Here is a 19856-nt window from a genome sequence, read left to right on the forward strand (position 1 = left end):
ATCATCCCTCTTTTCACAAAACTCTACAACACTGCCTGGAGCCTATCCCTGCCCTCTGGTGCTCATTGTGTAAGAGCGCGTATCCAACAGATGAGCTACACCCAGCGCGTCTGTGCGTGGAATTTACTTTGCGCGTACATCGCGTTTGGAAAGATCCAATATATGTCAATGATACCGGCTACACCAGACACACAGATAGCACGGGCCCCGGATATGCATATAGGCATGCTCTAAAAATAGGATCGGCTCTATATTTTTTTACAAGCATATGCCCAGTTGCCCACATGCGCACGTATCATTTGGGAGACAAATTGTGCAAATCTGCGCGCAGCCACAGATCTGGTGTAGCCCGGAGGGTTTCGCAGGTGCATTATTTTCGTGGACTGCGCATACGTCGCACACACACACACACACACACTCTGTGTAGCTCGCCCGTCAATAAGGCTATAATTAAGGCTACCCTCTTTCTGTATAGTGACCCCAGTTCTTCTGACCCAAGGCATTTTCACTGCATGGCAGCCCCCCTCTCTCCCCTGCCTTTCCTGTCAACCTTGATACTAAATCAATTTATTAAAATCTGGCTATTTAAAATTAAACGCAATTGGACTCATGCGGTCTTATTCTGTCACATTTGAGCACTTTTAGGACAGTTCATGCAGGGTGTTTATGTGATTGTGTTCTTTTAGGTTCATGCAGGGTGTTTATGTGATTGTGTTCTTGTTTGCAGTTAAAAGAAGAGGCCGCCACTGTCTACAACACCTACCTGTCCGACAACGCTCCGTACTCCGTCAACATCGACGATACAGCCCGAATAGAGAAGCAAGACCTCCAGCAACCCACACCTCACATATTTGACAAGGCTCAGACACAGGTCTCACGCACGCACGAATGCACGCACGCATGCATGCACACAGTCACCTTCAATCACCTGAAAACATTAACACTTTCATGGCACATTTTCCAGTGTAAAATGCGTTGTCGTCTGTCCTCACTGCTCTCTGTGGTGCTGTGTGCCCGTCAGGTGTTCAAGCTGATGAAAATGGACAGCTACAGACGCTTCGTGCGGTCCCCTCTCTACCTGAGCTGCAGTGTGGGCAGCAAGCCTCTTCCAACACTCGCTTCTAAACCAACCTCCAAGGGCTCCTGGGAGGACATGTTCACTGTGAGTGTGTGGGTGTGTTTTACTTGATTGAATGTTTTGTTAATTAATTTTTTTTTTATTAGTTTAAAAAGACAACACAAAATGCCAAAATATACACTTCTAACTTCTAAGCGATGCGAGATGCGATGTGAGAGTGTGGTCTAGCAAACACCAACTCGGGACTCCTGGATCGCTTGCCCTCCACACTCTCCTATCTAACATCGGGTTCTTGAGCTCTACAGTGTTGGCTAAGCTGTAACGCTGCAGTGTGTCTACGTGTGTGGTGCGCTTCGTCCCCTCCTGCCTCTGACCTGGGTTGGCTCCCAGGGCCTCTAGTTCTGGGTGCCTGACGCAGTGCCCTGGGCCTCTAGTTCTGGGTGCCTGACGCAGTGCCCTGCCAGCGTCCAGTGCTCTTTCCTGTTGTGCCGTGAGAGGGTCCATGTCTCAGCCCCATACAGCAGTACTAACTCCACAGTAGCTACCGTATCTTAAGGTCTACTCTTCTCTCATGTCTGATTTCCACACACTACTCAGTCACATTGACCCCTTTTCTTTGGTTCTAGAACTGGTCCCGTTCTTTATTTTGAATGATGTTTTATATCACATCTGCATCTTCCAACCTGAATAGTGACACGCCCACTTTGGTTCCCACTTCAGGGCAAGAAGAAGTATTTTGTGATTCCAATTCCGAACCAACTTTTACGAATCTGAACCAATTAATTCAGTTCAAATTTAGTCGGGATAAAAAAGAGGGTAAGTTGAGTAGAAATCTCTCACAGACACTGCATTAGAGAGAGAGAGAGAGAGAGAGAGAGAGAGGGGGGGGGGTGCCAGGGCATTATGGAAAGCCATGGAGCAGCTTTGCATTTATTCATATCAATTCTATTCCAACGGCTTGGTTTCACTTTCTCCCAACAGAACAACGGTCCAGTTGGAAAGAGCACTGAGACGCATCAAAAGAGAGGATCATTGGGGGGTAAACTAAACGACGATATACAGTTTAAAATACATTATTCTCCACTTCCAAGGTCCTGTTGTCACAGTCAGTGTTTCTTCCCTATGTAGCTATAGACGTGTCGCAACTGCAGGTCTCTGTGTGCCGAAACAATTCACAGATGAAGTCAAACAGCAGTGTGGAACTTGGCTCCCTCTTCAGGCACATACAGGTCAGTACAGGTAATGAATGGTTACTGGTTGCTGCTCAATATGAAGTCTAAGAGGTCACAGCTTTCTTTCTATCCATCTTTCTATCTCTCTCTCTAGCTCTAGCTAACATTTGACAAATTAGACCCTTCCTCACCTCAGGAGAGTCAGCTCAGCTCCTTATTCAGTCATATCAAAACTTGACTATTGTAACTCTCTCCTTACTGGCCTATCGGCATGTGCACTTCATGAGCCTCTCCGATTGATGCAAAATGCAGCAGCTCACTTGGTCTTCAACCAGGCAAAATTCTCACGTCTCCCCACTTCTCCGCTCCCTCCATTGGAGTACAAAACTCTGATGCTGTCCTTCAAAGAAACCAAAGGTATTGGCACCCCATATCTTCAAAGAAGAACATTCAGTGAAAATGCCAGGACAACGCTCCATACGTCTCAAACTCTTCTCCCTTCTGGCTCCAAAACTATGGAACGCACTTCATCAGAACTGCAGACTCGTTCCCAATCTTCCACCGTAGTCTTAAAACCCACCTCTTCAGACTCCATCTTAGCCCGTAGCACTTGACGTAGCACTTGCCCTATCAATGATGACCTACACGCGTATGCAAAGGTCTCAGGTCAGATTGGGTTAATACCTAAATTGTACCTCTCCCTCCACCTCTATCTCACTCTCTATCTCTCTACTAATCAAACTTCCTACCTCCTTATGAATCAGAATGGCCGTTCGAGTCCCTGTTCCCCAGAGCATGGGGGTGGGAGTCATCCGGGGCTGGAGGGGGGCTACTGCTGCGTCTACCTGCCCGACGGTAGTGCCTCGTTGGCCCCCGCACGGCCCGGCCTGCTCCTCCGAGACATGCTGACCAGCCTGAGTGAGAAGAGAGGGTTCCCACTCAAAGATGTCGTCATCTACCTCCGTGGCAAAGACAAGGTGAGCTCTTATTTCGGCTTCAGTTTAGTCCGCAAATGGTTATGCCTACATGGCTGTCACAATTACAAATTAAAGGCTTAAATCAGGCTTTAATTTCACAAGTATTTTCCTTGAGTGGGGGGGGGGGGGTCATTCCACAGTTTGTCAAAATCTTTTGTTCCAGGGACCCCCAGAAGCAAAGATTTGAGGTGCAAATATTCATATATATATATATATATATATATATATATATATATATATACACACACACATTTTCAAGGTTTTTCTAAAATCTCCCCACAGCATCCCCTCTCTTTGGACCAGGACTGTTCAGTGGTGAGGGACAAAGAGGTGGACCTGGAACTGAGGGTCACCATTGCGTGAGTTAACCACATGCAGCACTTCTCCTTCTGTTCTGCCCTCATGGCTTACCAACTTACACACAACGGTTATCCAAATACACAGTCTTCTTGTCCTTGAGGCTCCTGTTGGAGCGCCTGCCTTGGTGATGTAAAAATGACTGCTATATATGCGGCATTTGTGTACACGATCGTTTAGTGGGAATGTCTGATACACTGACAATTGGACTATATGGAGCTAAAAGTGGACTGCCTGGAATAATTCTGTTCCCTGGCTGCAGATCCTTTGACTTAACGTACATCTTATTGTTGCTTAAAGGAAAACTATTTTTTTCTATTTATCCATATATCAATCCTCATTAATGCTCTAAGATGGTACAATCACTGTAGGCTATACTCTGTGTCTCGGAAGTAGACTGTAGAAAGCTTGAAAATGTTCAATGTTTTTATTTTTTATTGATGCATCTTTTATTCGCATGACAAATGAAATGCATGTCTGTTAACTCCTCTTTTATTCGCATGACAAATGAAATGCATGTCTGATGTTAACTGTTGCTGCGTTAACTTCACTGGCTGGTGTGTTTGTTCCAGGCTGGAGGTGTTGTTCACCGGGAAGACAGTGGGCGTTGTGGTGAAGTCCAGTAAAAAGCTGCAAGATGCTCTCGCTGGGGTTCTGCTCAAACACCAGCTCAAACCACAGGATGCCATCGTCACCATGGTGTGTGTGTGTGTGTGTGTGTGTGTGTGTGTGTGTGTGTGTGTGTGTGGTGTGTGTGGTGTGTGTGGTGTGTGTGGTGTGTGTGTGTGTGCAGGGACGTAGGAGACACAGGGTCAAGTCCCCCGTTGGCTGATGACCTTATATGGGCCCACGACAAAATGTTATAGCAATTTATTCTTTTTATTATTTTACTATAGTCCTACTAGACCCCAAGAAATTACAACTGGCCACAAAAGATCACAGAATCTACTGAAGATCCCGTGATCTTTTGTGGCCATTTGTAATTTATTGGGGTCTAGTAGGACAATAGTAAATAATGAAGAAAAACAATCGCTATAACATTTTGTAAATAAACTTAAAGACATATTTAGCCCCATGTTCGAATGCCCCCCCCCCCCCCCTGTCACAAATGAACGAATGAAACAAATGAAAGAAAATGAATACTCATCTTTTACTTTGTCTAATAACGACCTAAAACCTGAACCTTGGTTGAAAAAAACTAAAGTTGTCCTTTAAAGAAAGTATAATGTTGTACTGTGTAGTACAACAGCTGTGGTGTGTGCTGTGGCACCCATGGCTGAGCTATGTATTTTACAGTATGTTCTTATCAAGCCATGGATGAGCTTATTGCTGACATTGTTGTTGTCACCCATACTTTGAACCCAGACTATTCTCAGTTACAGTACCAGTGTTCCCACTAATTAAATGAAAAAAGAATCTTATAAAACACAACCTTTTGTTAGGCTGCACCAACATAGACAGCAAAACAATCGACGCATCCCAACAGCAACAACGGATGAATATTTGCTACTGCCATCGGTGAATGTCAACTTAATTTACAGACACTGATACATTACATACATTACACCTTTTTATTTCCTGTGATTTCAGGCCGGGTGTCCTGATCCCATCAACATGTCCACCAATGTGTTCAAACTGGCCAATAAGAAGCTCCAACTAGACAAGATCAAAGGTGAATATACTGTACCTGTACATTTATTCATACTGCAGTGTAAAGGCCTATTCTTAGTCTGGAATTTCGGTGGTGAGGTGACCACCGCTCCGGTGGTGAGCTGACCACCGGAGCTGAAATAACGTTGAGCGGTGGTGAGTAAAAACAGAGAGAAGGGCTGGAGCGGTGGCGGTGGTTTGCTCTTCACCGCGGCTCGTGACGTCATGTTGTAGTTCGGTGGTCACCCCACCACCGAAAATCCAGACTATGTATGAGCCTTTAGTCAGACCATTTAACGGTGATGCATGCGAGCTCCGGATTGTTCCAAGATTTGTGTATCCTGGGTCAACAACACTCAACAGTGAACACTATGTATTTATTCATTTGTCTTATCCCTCCACCTTTTCCTTTTGTTCTGCATGCTCCTGGAGTACGTTATCTTGTTGAGCTGATGTGCTGTACCTCTTCTCTGTGCTCTGCTGCCTCAGCTTGGTGCTACAGTATATCCTACGGGAGCACTTTAATCCTTACCTCACTGATTTCACCGTTTCTCTGCGCAGTGCGCACACTTAAATACTCACTGTGTTAATGGAGAAAAAGGTTTGTATTTATAGCACAAAGTAATGACTTCTCAGACCAAGTCTTGGTCTTTTGTCAAAACAATAAATATTGCTGTCCATAGTTGTCACTGATGTCTCTGTTCTATATGCCTATGCCCTATACTAGTACAGTATAGGTAATTATTTAAATGCCACTGACCATGGGTGTCACTAATGTCTGTTCTATATACCTATACTAGTATAGTAGGGATGCACGATATAATCTGTAGCATAATCGCAATCGGCCATAAAAATGCCATATCGGATTGGTCTCAAAATAATTGAGATTATTTCATCTGTTTTCACCAGCAAAACAAATTAAAATGAAAAAATGCATCAATGAGTTCAATATGAATCTAAAGTTTCTAGTTACTCTAGTTTAGAACAAAAGCGAAATCAAATATGATATTTATTGATTGATTGAATACTTTATATATATATATTTTTTTTTTAGATTTTTTTTTTGCGGCTTACGCCTTTTTATTGATTTTTGAAGGGACAGACAGTAGGCTGACAGGAAATGGGAGAGAGATGGGGGGATGACATGCAGTAAAGGCCGTGTCGGGCTCGGGAGTCGAACCCGCGGCACACTGCGACTGGATTACCAGTCCGGTGCCCAGACCGTTACGCTACGGCCTGGGCAATACTTTATTAACATGCTTTGGGCCAATAAGCCCCTAGAGGGCCTAGGCTTGTTTCCATTGTGGTCCTCTGTATAATATTGGAATCGGTCAGAATCTGTATCGGCAGATATGACCCTGAAAATAATCGGAGATCAGATATCGGTCAATCGTGCAGCCCTATAGTATAGTATAGTATAGGTAATTATTTAAATTCCACTGACCATGGGTGTCACTAATATTCTCTGTGTGGTTTATATTAACAGGTCCAAGCAGTTCCAGACACATTTCAACCACTCAGGTAAGCTTTCTGTAACTCCCTCCGCGCACAAACAGACACAAGTGGTTTCCTTGAACTGATTTATTTGTAGGGTTGTTGGTCCTCCAAATCACAGTGAAAACTAAACAATAAAACAATAAAACAAAGACGTTACAATCAACACAGCATGTAGATGCAAACATTTCACGTAGCAAAACACAGACAAAACAAACAACAAATACCTCGTTGGCTGCGTGCGTAACAAAGGGGGGGGGGGATACTCTCCAATCTTCAGGTCCTTATAACCCTTTCTTATCAGTTAGACAGTCTCTTATTTCTTGTAACTTTACAGTCTCTTTGTGACCAGTGCAAGCCGGAGCTGCTGCACCTTGATGCTGTTGCTTGTGGCTTGATCCGTCTAACCAATTGACATGCGCATACCAAACGAGACAGACAGAACAGGACTTTGACTCTTCAAAATAAAGGCATTACAACTTGACAAGAAAAGCAATGAAATAATGTTTTAACATGAATATGAACTTCTTAATTATGAACTTATTTTAGCCTTCTTATAAACTTTGTCTTTAGAGAAATTAACTAATTATATTACTCATAGTGGCAACAGTTACACTCCCACCAAATCTCACAAACCTTCAAGTGGGATTTCTTTAACACTTTTACAATGAAATGTCAAGCAAAACATTAAACCCTTTCCTCTGCTTCAAGCAGAGTAACAACCTTTTATCCAGGCCTTTCAATGTACACTCTTTTAGTTGTAGGTTTTCTCTTTTCATCAAATGTAGTGTCACTGATCATCAATTTTCGTTTTCTCACCCTATCATCTGACCCTGAATAGACTTCAGTGATCCCGGCCATCTTCTCTCTGTAGGGTGGTGCCAGATCCTCTTCTAGAAGGATGACATCATTGACCTTCAAGTTCCTTCTGTTCCTGTGCCACTTTCGTCTTGGTTCCTTGTGACTGTACTTTGGTGTTGATGGATGCTTTGCGTGTGTTCCTTCTTCATCCAGGAACGGATCCAACTTGCACAGTTTACTGTGTTTGGTCTTGGCAACTGCTTTCTTGACTTTAGCGAGATCTTCTTTCCTTTCCTTTAAGATTTCACTTTTTCTGGTTCTTTCTTTTGCACCTTTATCTTCTTTTGCTTTAGTGCTCCACACGAGAGCCTTGTGGAGTTCTTTCTTGATTTCTCCCACCTTGCATTCTCCGCCAGGTGGCTTGAGATCTTCTTGGAGCACTGGCTCTAAACTTGGTGTCACTTGTCTCACTATGAGGCGATGGCTGATTCTGTTGGCATCACTGTTGTCTACACAGGGATTCCCATGGCCGACAACACTCCACCCAAGGTCTGTACGCTGCGCATAAGGCTGGTTGTCTTTACCAGACACAACTTCCCTTGGAAGTAAGGCTTGTGAGCAGTTGTATCCGATGAGCAGACCTACTTTGCAGTCCTTCAGTGTTTGTAACTTATTTCCGAGATGCTCTAGATGAGGCCAAGCTTTTGCAGTTTCACTTGTTGGTATGTGAGTTCTGTTGGCTGGAATAAACCCACAGGTGTAAACTGGTGGTAAAGAGATTATTTTACTGGAGTAAAAGCCTCTGACTCTTAGATTGCTTACTCTTTGCGAGCTTACAACTGTACTTCTTGCAGTCATAGTCGAGAGCTTGAGCTTGACTTGTTCTTTGTCTGCTTCCAACGCTTCTGCTACGTCGCTTAGTACAAAGGTTGTGTCACTTTGAGAATCCAACAGAGCATATACAAGTATTTCTCGTGCTGGTTGAGTTGTAGATGAAAGCCAGACTGGAATTATTGCAGCTGTTTCTCTGTTAGCTTCATGTAGAATTACTCTATTTGAAATAGCTTCTTGGTACTGTGATGACTGATCTTCTTGACTTGTACTTGGCTTAGCTTGAGGTGTGCTTTGTTCTTCCCTGGCTCGCTCCTCATGCAGACAAGTAGGATGCTTCTTTTGGCATGTGTCACAAACACTCCTACTGTCGCAGCTTTTTGATTGGTGCCCAGACCTGAGACAACCAAAGCAAAGTCGTTCGGTTTGAACAAACTTGATTCTTTCTGACATTTCTTTCTCCATGAATTTTCTGCATCGGTGTAACTCATGTCCCATCTTTTCGCAGAAACTGCATTTTATGACAGTCTTTTCATTGGTGCTTGTGTTCAGTGTCTCTTCATTGGAGCTTGTATTCAGTGACTTTGCTGCAAAACTTTGTTGTCTTTGGGACTTTGGGTTGTCAGCTTCACCTTGTTTCAATGACTGCAGTGAAGTGACAGGGTTGCAGGCAATTCTTGCTTCTCTTGTTAGAAATCTGACAAAGTGGCTGAATGAGGGAAATTGATTTCTCTCTTCTTCCATTTCCATAACCTTCCGATTCCATGCGGCCGTTAGCCAATCTGGTAACTTAGAAAGGATTTTCCTGTTCTCATTACAGTCATTCAGGATCTGCAATGTCTTGTTGTTGATCATGGCAGCTTCACAACTGCGGAGAAAATCTGTAAATTCTCTGAGCTCAAAGCTGTCCTTCGACCCAATTTTAGGCCATGCTTGGAGCTGGTCTCTGTACGCCTTGGCAATTGTGAATGGGTTTCCGTATCTCTCCTCCAGAATCTCCCATGCTGCAACATAGGCAGATTCAGTTCCGAGCAGGAAGTATCCATCAAGAGCCTTCTTTGCTTGACCACCGATGTATCTTCGTAGGTAGTATATCTTCTCCTTCTCTTGTATGTTCTTCTGGTCTATCAGTATTTCAAAAGATAGTTTCCAGTCAATGTACTTCAATGGATCCCCACTGAATACTGGAGGTTCAGGAATTGGTATTCTGTTGGCACTTAAAGCGCCTGCCAGCATCTTAACGAGCTCTGCTGTACTGTCATGAGAGGCTTGTGGCACGGGAGACATATGACTGGACTGATGACTTGTGAGAGCAGGTACTTGTTTATCTGCTACTCTCTTATTTTCCAGTAATATGTCTTTCCGTTCTTCTTTGATGCTCCCTTGATCATACACCAGCATTCTTGCTTGTGCTGCATTAAGATTTTTCACAGTTTCCAATTTCTTTATTTTTCTCCGTTTTTCATCCAGAGTCCTTTGTAGAGCTATATGCTCTTCTTCTAGTTGAGCTTTCATTTGAGCTGCCTCTTCCTCTCTCTGAATTCTTCTTTTCCTTGAATCTGCTTCTCGCTCTAGCTCATCTGCTTCTTGCTGCAAGTGGTGCTTTCTGATTGCTGCCTCTTGATCAGCTAACTTCCTTTTAGCTTCTTGCTCGAGGAGGTCCAATTCAGATTGTTCTATTTCTTGTTGTTCTATCACTTTTAGAACAGCTTGGTTCGCAGCAGCTTCAGCGGCAGCTTCTTGTCTTCTTACAGAAGACCTAGTGGAATGGTCTGAGCCGCCTTTCCCGATAGAAGCGACAGAGTGATTTACAACTTGAGTCAAAGATAGAGCCTGCTTCTGGCCATTCTGGCTCCTCTGCTGGAATATTTCCATCCAGTCGACTTGCGGCTCTGAAGAGAATGAACTTAGAGATTTCCACACACTGATCAACCTTTCGTCGGATGTCCTGCTCTGGAGCTGAGACTTGACGCAGGTTATCGTAAGCACCTGTGACATGCGCAGTGAAGCCTTTGAGTTCACGAATGATGTCGTTAATCAATGTCTCACTCAGAGGCTCCGTTTGTGATAACATCTCCTTAGACAATTTAGCCTGTGATCTCCATTTGTTATAACAGTAGTTGAAGCTTTGTTGCAAATTTTTAATTTTGTCCGCTTGCATTTCTTTACCCTTTTCTGTTAGGTTTCTTGTTCTTTCACTTCGTCTCGGCATCCGAGTTTCCTCTTGCTGCAGTTCCTCTTCAGCACCACTCACTTCCTTTTCTTCAGGTCGTGCTTCTTCCTGGTGTCTTTCCTCTTCAGGTCGGGGTTGGGAATCCTTTCTCTCCCTAATACTGTCCCTTTCCTGTTCTGTAGGTGCACCTGGATCTGACATTTTAATCAATTCTTAAATAATAACCTACTTGTAAATAAGACCCTTAAATTGCCCAGAGAAAATATTGACAGTAAATGGAATTTCTGTCAATCCTTGTTAGATAAACTTGTAAATATCACTTAAATGCAGTAAATATCCTAAATGTAAATACCTTAAAGCTTAAACAAATCAAATCTTAAATTCAACTTTCTTAATTCAACCTTTGAATATTACCTTTTCAGAATATTACTTTCAAAACGTTCACTATATACACTTTAAATCACTTCAAAACTAAAATAGCAAAGGCAGTAGAAATGCTGAAATATCAAATCAAATGGCAAATACCTTGAATTATTTTTTGTAAAACCAATACAACTTTAACTTGGTATAATATCAAAACAAAAAAATATAGTGTCCCTTTTTAACTTTGCACCTCAAGTGTGTCTTGTATAATGACAAGATTCAATTAAATTGAATGAGCAGATTAGTCCAAACTTTACCACACACTCCTAAGTATCTTCAAACGTTTCCAGAAGCCCTCTTTCTTCTTAGAGTACTGCTGATTTAATGTCCATTTTCTTCATAGCCTTATTGCCTTGAAAACGTTCAGATTACCTTTTCTTCTGTGTGTGAAGTGTGTGTGAGAAGGACTGAGGGGGGAAGAGGCGGGGGGGGGGGGGTGGCGCTGAACGGGCTCATCTGTCGGTGCTTGCTGACGATCACTCCGTGCAGCTGGCCTGGTCCTTTGATCTTGCAGACTGTCAATTAGCGTGCGTATGGAGTTACATTTGTCTCTTTATTAACCAAACAAAAGAAAAATTAACCAAACAAAAGAAAAACATTTGAGAGAGAAAAAATCTAAACAGAACAAAAAACTATTTTTAATTCAAACAAATTAAAAACGCAATCAAAAAATATATTTGCAAGCAAAAAAAAAAAAGATTTGAAAGAAAAGAAAAAATAATTGAGAACAAAACTTTTAAAAATTAAAAAAAAATTAAATTAAAAAAAATTAAAAATTAAAAATTAAACTACATAAAACAAAATACTTACTAAATGTTTGGGTAATAATAATATGTGTTGTGCTAAATAAAATGTTTTTAATGTTTTTTTTCCTTCGTTTGCGAATGAAAGTTTTTTTTTTCTCATTGCAAAACGCCTTCTCTCTCAAAACCTATGTCTTTGGTCTCGATTTTTTTTTTCTCTCTCAAAACCTATGTCTTTGGTCTCGATTTTTTTTTTTTCTCTCTTGGATTATTTGTGTGAGGGGTGAAAGTTCAGAAGGCGGGTCCTACGCTGAAAAGATGTAAGACACCTCTCCATTGGCCACTGTCTTAAACCCTTGCTTAGGGTGCAAATCTCAACTGTTTTGGACGGGGGTGGGCTCGTTGGAATCGTGTCGCCCCCCTGGGGGCGTCTTTGGGGGGCTCAAGGTTCAGGGACCCCCAGGGACCCCCCAGGGACCCCCAAATGGTAACTCTGTCATTTCTCAACCGTTTTTGACGGGGGTGGGCTTGTTGTGATTGTGTCGCCCCCCTGGGGGCGTCTTTGTGGGTCTCAAGGTTCAGGGACCCCCAGGGACCCCCCAGGGACCCCCAAATGGTAACTGTCATTTCTCAAATGTTTTGGACGGGGGTGGGCTCGTTGGAATCGTGTCGCCCCCCTGGGGGCGTCTTTAGGGGGCTCAAGGTTCAGGGACCCCGAGGGACCCCCCGGGACCCCCCAGGGACCCCCAAATGGTAACTCTGTCATTTCTCAACCGTTTTTGACGGGGGTGGGCTTGTTGTGATTGTGTCGCCCCCCTGGGGGCGTCTTTGTGGGTCTCAAGGTTCAGGGACCCCCAGGGACCCCCCAGGGACCCCCAAATGGTAACTCTGTCATTTCTCAACCGTTTTGGACGGCGGTGGGCTCGTTGGAATCGTGTCGCCCCCCTGGGGGCGTCTTTAGGGGGCTCAAGGTTCAGGGACCCCGAGGGACCCCCTGGGACCCCCCAGGGACCCCCAAATGGTAACTCTGTCATTTCTCAACCGTTTTGGACGGCGGTGGGCTCGTTGTGATTGTGTCGCCCCCCTGGGGGCGTCTTTATGGGGCTCAAGGTTCAGGGACCCCGAGGGACCCCCCGGGACCCCCCAGGGACCCCCAAATGGTAACTGTCATTTCTCAACTGTTTTGGACGGCGGTGGGCTCTTTGGAATCGTGTCGCCCCCCCCTGGTGGCGTTCTCAAGGTTTTGGAGGTTCGGGGACCCCCCGGGACCCCCCAGGCACCCCCAAATGGTAACTCTGTCATTTCTCAACAGTTTTGGACGGCTCGTTGTTATTGTGTCGCCCCCCTGGGGGCGTCTTTGGGGGTCTCAAGGTTCAGGGACCCCCCCGGGACCACCCAGGGACCCCCAAATGGTAACTCTGTCATTTCTCAACCGTTTTGGACGGCGGTGGGCTCGTTGGAATTGTGTCACCCCCCTGGGGGCGTCTTTAGGGGGCTCAAGGTTCAGGGACCCCGAGGGACCCCCCGGGACCCCCCAGGGACCCCCAAATGGTAACTGTCATTCCTCAACCGTTTTTGACGGGGGTGGGCTCGTTGTGATTGTGTCGCCCCCCTGGGGGCGTCTTTGGGGGTCTCAAGGTTCAGGGACCCCCCCGGGACCACCCAGGGACCCCCAAATGGTAACTCTGTCATTTCTCAACCGTTTTGGACGGCGGTGGGCTCGTTGGAATCGTGTCGCCCCCCTGGGGGCGTCTTTAGGGGGCTCAAGGTTCAGAGACCCCGAGGGACCCCCCGGGACCCCCCAGGGACCCCCAAATGGTAACTGTCATTTCTCAACTGTTTTGGACGGCGGTGGGCTCTTTGGAATCGTGTCGCCCCCCCTGGTGGCGTTCTCAAGGTTTTGAAGGTTCGGGGACCCCCCGGGACCCCCCAGGGACCCCCAAATGGTAACTCTGTCATTTCTCAACCGTTTTGGACGGCTCGTTGTTATTGTGTCGCCCCCCTGGGGGCGTCTTTGGGGGTCTCAAGGTTCAGGGACACCCAGGGACCCCCCAGGGACCCCCAAATGGTAACTCTGTAATTTCTCAATGTGTGTGAGAGAGAGAGCTATAGTAAGAAGAATATGCAGATGAATATAAATGGTTCTCTCTGTCTCTCCCTCCCATCAATAAAGATCTATCATAAAAATGTCAAGAGTTACCATGTGGAAGTCCCCAGGGGTCCCCGAACCTCCAAAACCCTGATAATGCGCCCAGAGAGGCAACACGATTCCAACGAGCCCACCCCCGTCCAAAACGGTTGAGAAATGACAGAATTACCATTTGGGGTCCCGGGGGGTCCCGGGGGGTCCCCGAACCTACAAAACCCTGAGAACGCCCCCAGGGGGGCAACACGATTCCAACAAGCCCACCCCTGTCCAAAATGCTTGAGAAATGACAGAGTTACCATTTGGGGGTCCCTGGGGGGTCCCGGGGGGTCCCCGAACCTCCAAAACCCTGAGAACGCCCCCAGGGGGGCGACACAATTCCAACGAGCCCACCGCCGTCCAAAACAGTTGAGAAATGACAGTTACCATTTGGGGGTCCCTGGGGGGTCCCGGGGGGTCCCTCGGGGTCCCTGAACCTTGAGCCCCATAAAGACGCCCCCAGGGGGGCGACACAATCACAACGAGCCCACCGCCGTCCAAAACGGTTGAGAAATGACAGAGTTACCATTTGGGGGTCCCTGGGGGGTCCCGGGGGGTCCCTCGGGGTCCCTGAACCTTGAGCCCCCTAAAGACGCCCCCAGGGGGGCGACACGATTCCAACGAGCCCACCGCCGTCCAAAACGGTTGAGAAATGACAGAGTTACCATTTGGGGGTCCCTGGGGGGTCCCTGGGGGTCCCTGAACCTTGAGACCCACAAAGACGCCCCCAGGGGGGCGACACAATCACAACAAGCCCACCCCCGTCAAAAACGGTTGAGAAATGACAGAGTTACCATTTGGGGGTCCCTGGGGGGTCCCAGGGGGTCCCTGGGGGTCCCTGAACCTTGAGCCCCCCAAAGACGCCCCCAGGGGGGCGACACGATTCCAACGAGCCCACCCCCGTCCAAAACAGTTGAGATTTGCACCCTAAGCAAGGGTTTAAGACAGTGGCCAATGGAGAGGTGTCTTACATCTTTTCAGCGTAGGACCCGCCTTCTGAACTTTCACCCCTCACACAAATAATCCAAGAGAGAAAAAAAAAAAATCGAGACCAAAGACATAGGTTTTGAGAGAGAAAAAAAAAATCGAGACCAAAGACATAGGTTTTGAGAGAGAAGGCGTTTTGCAATGAGAAAAAAAAAACTTTCATTCGCAAACGAAGGAAAAAAAACATTAAAAACATTTTATTTAGCACAACACATATTATTATTACCCAAACATTTAGTAAGTATTTTGTTTTATGTAGTTTAATTTTTAATTTTTAATTTTTTTTAATTTAATTTTTTTTTAATTTTTAAAAGTTTTGTTCTCAATTATTTTTTCTTTTCTTTCAAATCTTTTTTTTTTTTGCTTGCAAATATATTTTTTGATTGCGTTTTTAATTTGTTTGAATTAAAAATAGTTTTTTGTTCTGTTTAGATTTTTTCTCTCTCAAATGTTTTTCTTTTGTTTGGTTAATTTTTCTTTTGTTTGGTTAATAAAGAGACAAATGTAACTCCATACGTGCGTTGTCCACTGCGTCGATGAACAGTGCGAGTTTTCACTATAACTCCCTCCGCGCACAAACAGACACAAGTGGTTTCCTTGAACTGATTTATTTGTAGGGTTGTTGGTCCTCCAAATCACCGTGAAAACTAAACAATAAAACAATAAAACAAAGACGTTACAATCAACACAGCATGTAGATGCAAACATTTCACGTAGCAAAACACAGACAAAACAAACAACAAATACCTCGTTGGCTGCGTGCGTAACAAAGGGGGGGGGGGGATACTCTCCAATCTTCAGGTCCTTATAACCCTTTCTTATCAGTTAGACAGTCTCTTATTTCTTGTAACTTTACAGTCTCTTTGTGACCAGTGCAAGCCGGAGCTGCTGCACCTTGATGCTGTTGCTTGTGGCTTGATCCGTCTAACCAATTGACATGCGCATACCAAACGAGACAGACAGAACAGGACTTTGACTCTTCAAAATAAAGGCATTACAACTTGACAAGAAAAGCAATGAAATAATGTTTTAACATGAATATGAACTTCTTAATTATGAACTTATTTTAGCCTTCTTATAAACTTTGTCTTTAGAGAAATTAACTAATTATATTACTCATAGTGGCAACAGTTACACTTTCGCTCATAGAGCTAAATAGCTATAGTGTACGACCACAACTTGCACAACTTTATATTACTTGAGATCTAGAGTCTTCGGGGTAGAACGGAACAGACTGGAGAACTGATCAGTGGTAGATGGTAAGTATTGCCGAGCCGTGAGGCCCATATGGCAGGAGAGTATCTCCGGTTTCCTTATAGTGTGAGGCTGCTTGATGTACAAGTACACCCCCTGGACATGACACATGAAGCTAGTAGTACATCGCAGGGACTTATACCCCCTCAAAACCCATGATGCTTTTAGTCTTTAGGTTTGATGGATGGATGGTTAGTTTAGTAACGTAGAATCGTAGATAGAGGCCCAGGGAATGTAGGCCAGAGACTGGGTGGAGGAGAACATGGAAGTGGGTCCTGTCTCTCTATACAGCAGAACTTGGAAATTGGCATCTGGGCAGAGTTTAGCGTGGCATGATCTCAAAGAGATTCTATAAGGAGAGATGCAACTCCTTAATTTTCTTGGAATCACCACTAGATGGCGCATCAATCCAAGATGGCGGCAGCGCTTTCTGAATTAAAGTTAAAGAATTCTGAGAACCCATCAGCCGAAAATAAAAGAAAAACGGTGAGTCAACAGTCTGTCTCGAGAGTAGGGCTGTCGCGGTTACATAATTTAAACCGCGGTGCGATCAATTGGCTCAGAAGCGCGATATGCGATACTGTGCGATATAGTTCTCAAGCCCCCTTTAAAATGAATGAAAAAATACATTATTAATAAACGAAAGTTACACTAAGCTTTACTTTACTATGTTGCTTTATAAATGGCAGAGACGACAATGTTTATTTAAAATTAATCTTCAATTAATCCTGGTCTTCATTAATTTAATATATTAATTTAATATATTAAATTAATGGTGTAAAACCGAAAGCAGTAATGAAAATGGAACACACCATCAACTGCCTATATAACCCGCAATGGCTTCAGAGAGGAACGCAAATTGATAATTGTTCTGTTTGCTGCTTGTTATTATGATAGTTGCTCCGTGAGTTTGGAAGTAAAGAAGAGCTTGTGAATCAGCAGACCATGAATGATACAGCTTAACACAACTTTTCTTTACTTCCAAACTCACGGAGCAACTATATCAGCCTAATAACAAGCAGCAAACAGAACAGTAACGATATTCCCCGCTTCACGGAAAACTCTCGGATGGTGCACTTATAACACAAATAGCCTACAGCCCTACACATGTTGCATGCAATTTTAGAAAGTTGAAGGAATCTAGCCTGGTTTTCACGCCACCAGACGAGGATCATCATTGGTAAATAATTCCTTCTGTAGATAGCGAGTGAGTTTGGTTTCTGCTCGAACTCTCTTGGGCACAATCAGTGCAGGAGCATCGCTCATTGATCTCAGTGCAGGAGCATCGCTCATTGATCTCAGCAGAGGTCTCTAACCAAGAGTCCTTTTTTTTTGGCTGGATGTGCCACTGGCATTGTTGGCTCCGCGTTCGCTGCGTCTGCGATGGCCGCTGCAGGGCGTCCATCGGCCCACTGTCAGGGATCCTGCGGTTTATTGCGCCTGTGCGGTTTTTCTGCCCCCTTGCGGTTTCAACTTGTAACAGCGCGATATGCGATAAATGCGATAATTGCGACAGCCCTACTCGAGAGACTAAAGTTAATGTAACACTTGTAACACTGTCCTACTTACTGTAACACGCATGCATGGACGTGCGTGCGTGTCCATACATGCATGGGTACACATGCACCCTGACATTCTGAATGAATATATATCAATACATATTCATATTCTAATATGAATGTATATCAATTTCTGCTTTGATTCATTCATAAATATGATTTAATAAATTAGTAAACTTATTATAGTAGTATGTATATTTCTAATTTTACACTGTTCAACACTGACAAGTTCTGTAGAAGCATTAAATATAATCGTAGAATAGGTTTGTACAGCATGACTTTGACTTTTTCTTTTTTTACCCATTTTGGGCGGGAACCCCTTTTGGTGTTAGCATTACGGTACAATCCTATCCGTTTCTTCCTCGATCTCAAAATGACATCCATGGGTACCTACAGGTATCTATGTTAGACACACCCACAGACACACCCCCAGATTCTCAGCCACACCCACAGGTTTATTGTGGAGTGTGGAGTAGCTATTCAACCACCAGGTGGCGTCGGCCCATGATGAGCAGAGCTATTAAGTCTTAATAGCAGGGACCCCCTTAGCTGAGAAAGATGAAGCAGGGACCCCCTTAGCTGAGATAGAGATGAAGCAGGGACCCCCTTAGCTGAGAAAGATGAAGCAGGGACCCCCTTAGCTGAGAGAGATGAAGCAGGGACCCCCTTAGCTGAGATAGAGATGAAGCAGGGACCCCCTTAGCTGAGAGAGATGAAGCAGGGACCCCCCTTAGCTGAGAGAGAGATGAAGCAGGGACCCCCCTTAGCTGAGAGAGAGATGAAGCAGGGACCCCCTTAGCTGAGAGAGATGAAGCAGGGACCCCCTTAGCTGAGAGAGATGAAGCAGGGACCCCCTTAGCTGAGAGAGAGATGAAGCAGGGACCCCCCTTAGCTGAGAGAGAGATGAAGCAGGGACCCCCTTAGCTGAGAGAGATGAAGCAGGGACCCCCCTTAGCTGAGAGAGATATGAAGCAGGGACCCCCTTAGCTGAGAGAGATGAAGCAGGGACCCCCTTAGCTGAGAGAGATATGAAGCAGGGACCCCCTTAGCTGAGAGAGAGATGAAGCAGGGACCCCCTTAGCTGAAAGAGAGATGAAGCAGGGACCCCTTAGCTGAGAGAGAGATGAAGCAGGGACCCCCCTTAGCTGAGAGAGATATGAAGCAGGGACCCCCTTAGCAGAGAGATGAAGCTACCCCCTTAGTGCATTTAAATAAGTGGTTCTCAACCAGTGGTCCGGGGACCACCAGTGGTCCTTGAGGGGGTTCCAGGTGGTCCGGGGACCACCAGTGGTCCTTGAGGGGGTTCCAGGTGGTCCGGGGACCACCAGTGGCCCTCGAGGGGGTTCCAGGTGGTCCGGGGACCACCAGTGGTCCTTGAGGGGGTTCCAGGTGGTCCGGGGACCACCAGTGGTCCTTGGGGGGGTTCCAGGTGGTCCGGGGACCACCAGTGGCCCTCGAGGGGGTTCCAGGTGGTCCGGGGACCACCAGTGGTCCTTGGGGGGGTTCCAGGTGGTCCGGGGACCACCAGTGGTCCTTGGGGGGGTTCCAGGTGGTCTGGGGACCACCAGTGGTCCTTGGGGGGGTTCCAGGTGGTCTGGGGACCACCAGTGGTCCTTGGGGGGATTCCAGGTGGTCCCCATATGCAGCCTAAATGATGGAGCGTTGGTAACCAAATGGTTACCAACTGTCATCTGGGGCAATATTACTTAAGAGTAATATGTTTACTTTACTTATTACTCATTAGAAATAGTAATACTATGACATTACTTATTACTTGGAATCAAGAGTAATATAGTTACATATTACTTTATATTACTTTTCAACCGGGCCCCTTCCACCCACTAAATAAGCCAGCTCTTTTTACAACTGAATCCAATTCATTGGAATAATCAGCCAAACTGTATAATTACAGCATGTAAAACAAAATATTCAACAAAGAACCTTTTTTGCATGGTGGGGAACATAGAACCTGGGGAACATAGGTACGCTCCCAACAAGAATTGAACTGGCACAATATATCTTGTAATTTTTTTTGAGAGGACCCCCTGTTCTGAGGACCCCCAAAGTAATCATATTTGAACTGGGGATCCCCCACCCAGACAAGCAACAGAATGGTTCCACAGATAAATATTGTGAAAATAGCCAATCTACAAGCTCGTTGTGAACTTGTAG

General features: G+C 45.2%; 1 protein-coding gene across 5 annotated transcripts in view; it reads left to right on the forward strand.

Annotated features, from left to right (window-relative positions):
* The window catches only part of LOC310873528 (regulator of G-protein signaling 14-like), a 29423-nt gene that overhangs the window by 2814 nt on the left and 6753 nt on the right, over positions 1-19856 (forward strand). For 2 of the 5 annotated variants that reach the window (XM_083785964.1, XM_083785965.1), the window contains exons 5-14: positions 728-871; positions 1022-1162; positions 2060-2117; positions 2207-2307; positions 3015-3227; positions 3510-3586; positions 4157-4283; positions 5175-5256; positions 6721-6755; positions 16522-16611. In XM_083785964.1, coding sequence (XP_083642090.1) covers positions 728-871; positions 1022-1162; positions 2060-2117; positions 2207-2307; positions 3015-3227; positions 3510-3586; positions 4157-4283; positions 5175-5256; positions 6721-6755; positions 16522-16611 — 1068 coding nt within the window. The remainder of the gene's footprint in view (positions 1-727; positions 872-1021; positions 1163-2059; positions 2118-2206; positions 2308-3014; positions 3228-3509; positions 3587-4156; positions 4284-5174; positions 5257-6720; positions 6756-16521; positions 16612-19856) is intronic. The other 3 variants (XM_083785966.1, XM_083785967.1, XM_083785968.1) reach the window with 2 other exon arrangements.

The sequence above is a fragment of the Protomyctophum parallelum genome (genome assembly GCF_964188405.1).
Source record: "Protomyctophum parallelum genome assembly, chromosome: 16".
NCBI lineage: Eukaryota > Metazoa > Chordata > Actinopteri > Myctophiformes > Myctophidae > Protomyctophum > Protomyctophum parallelum.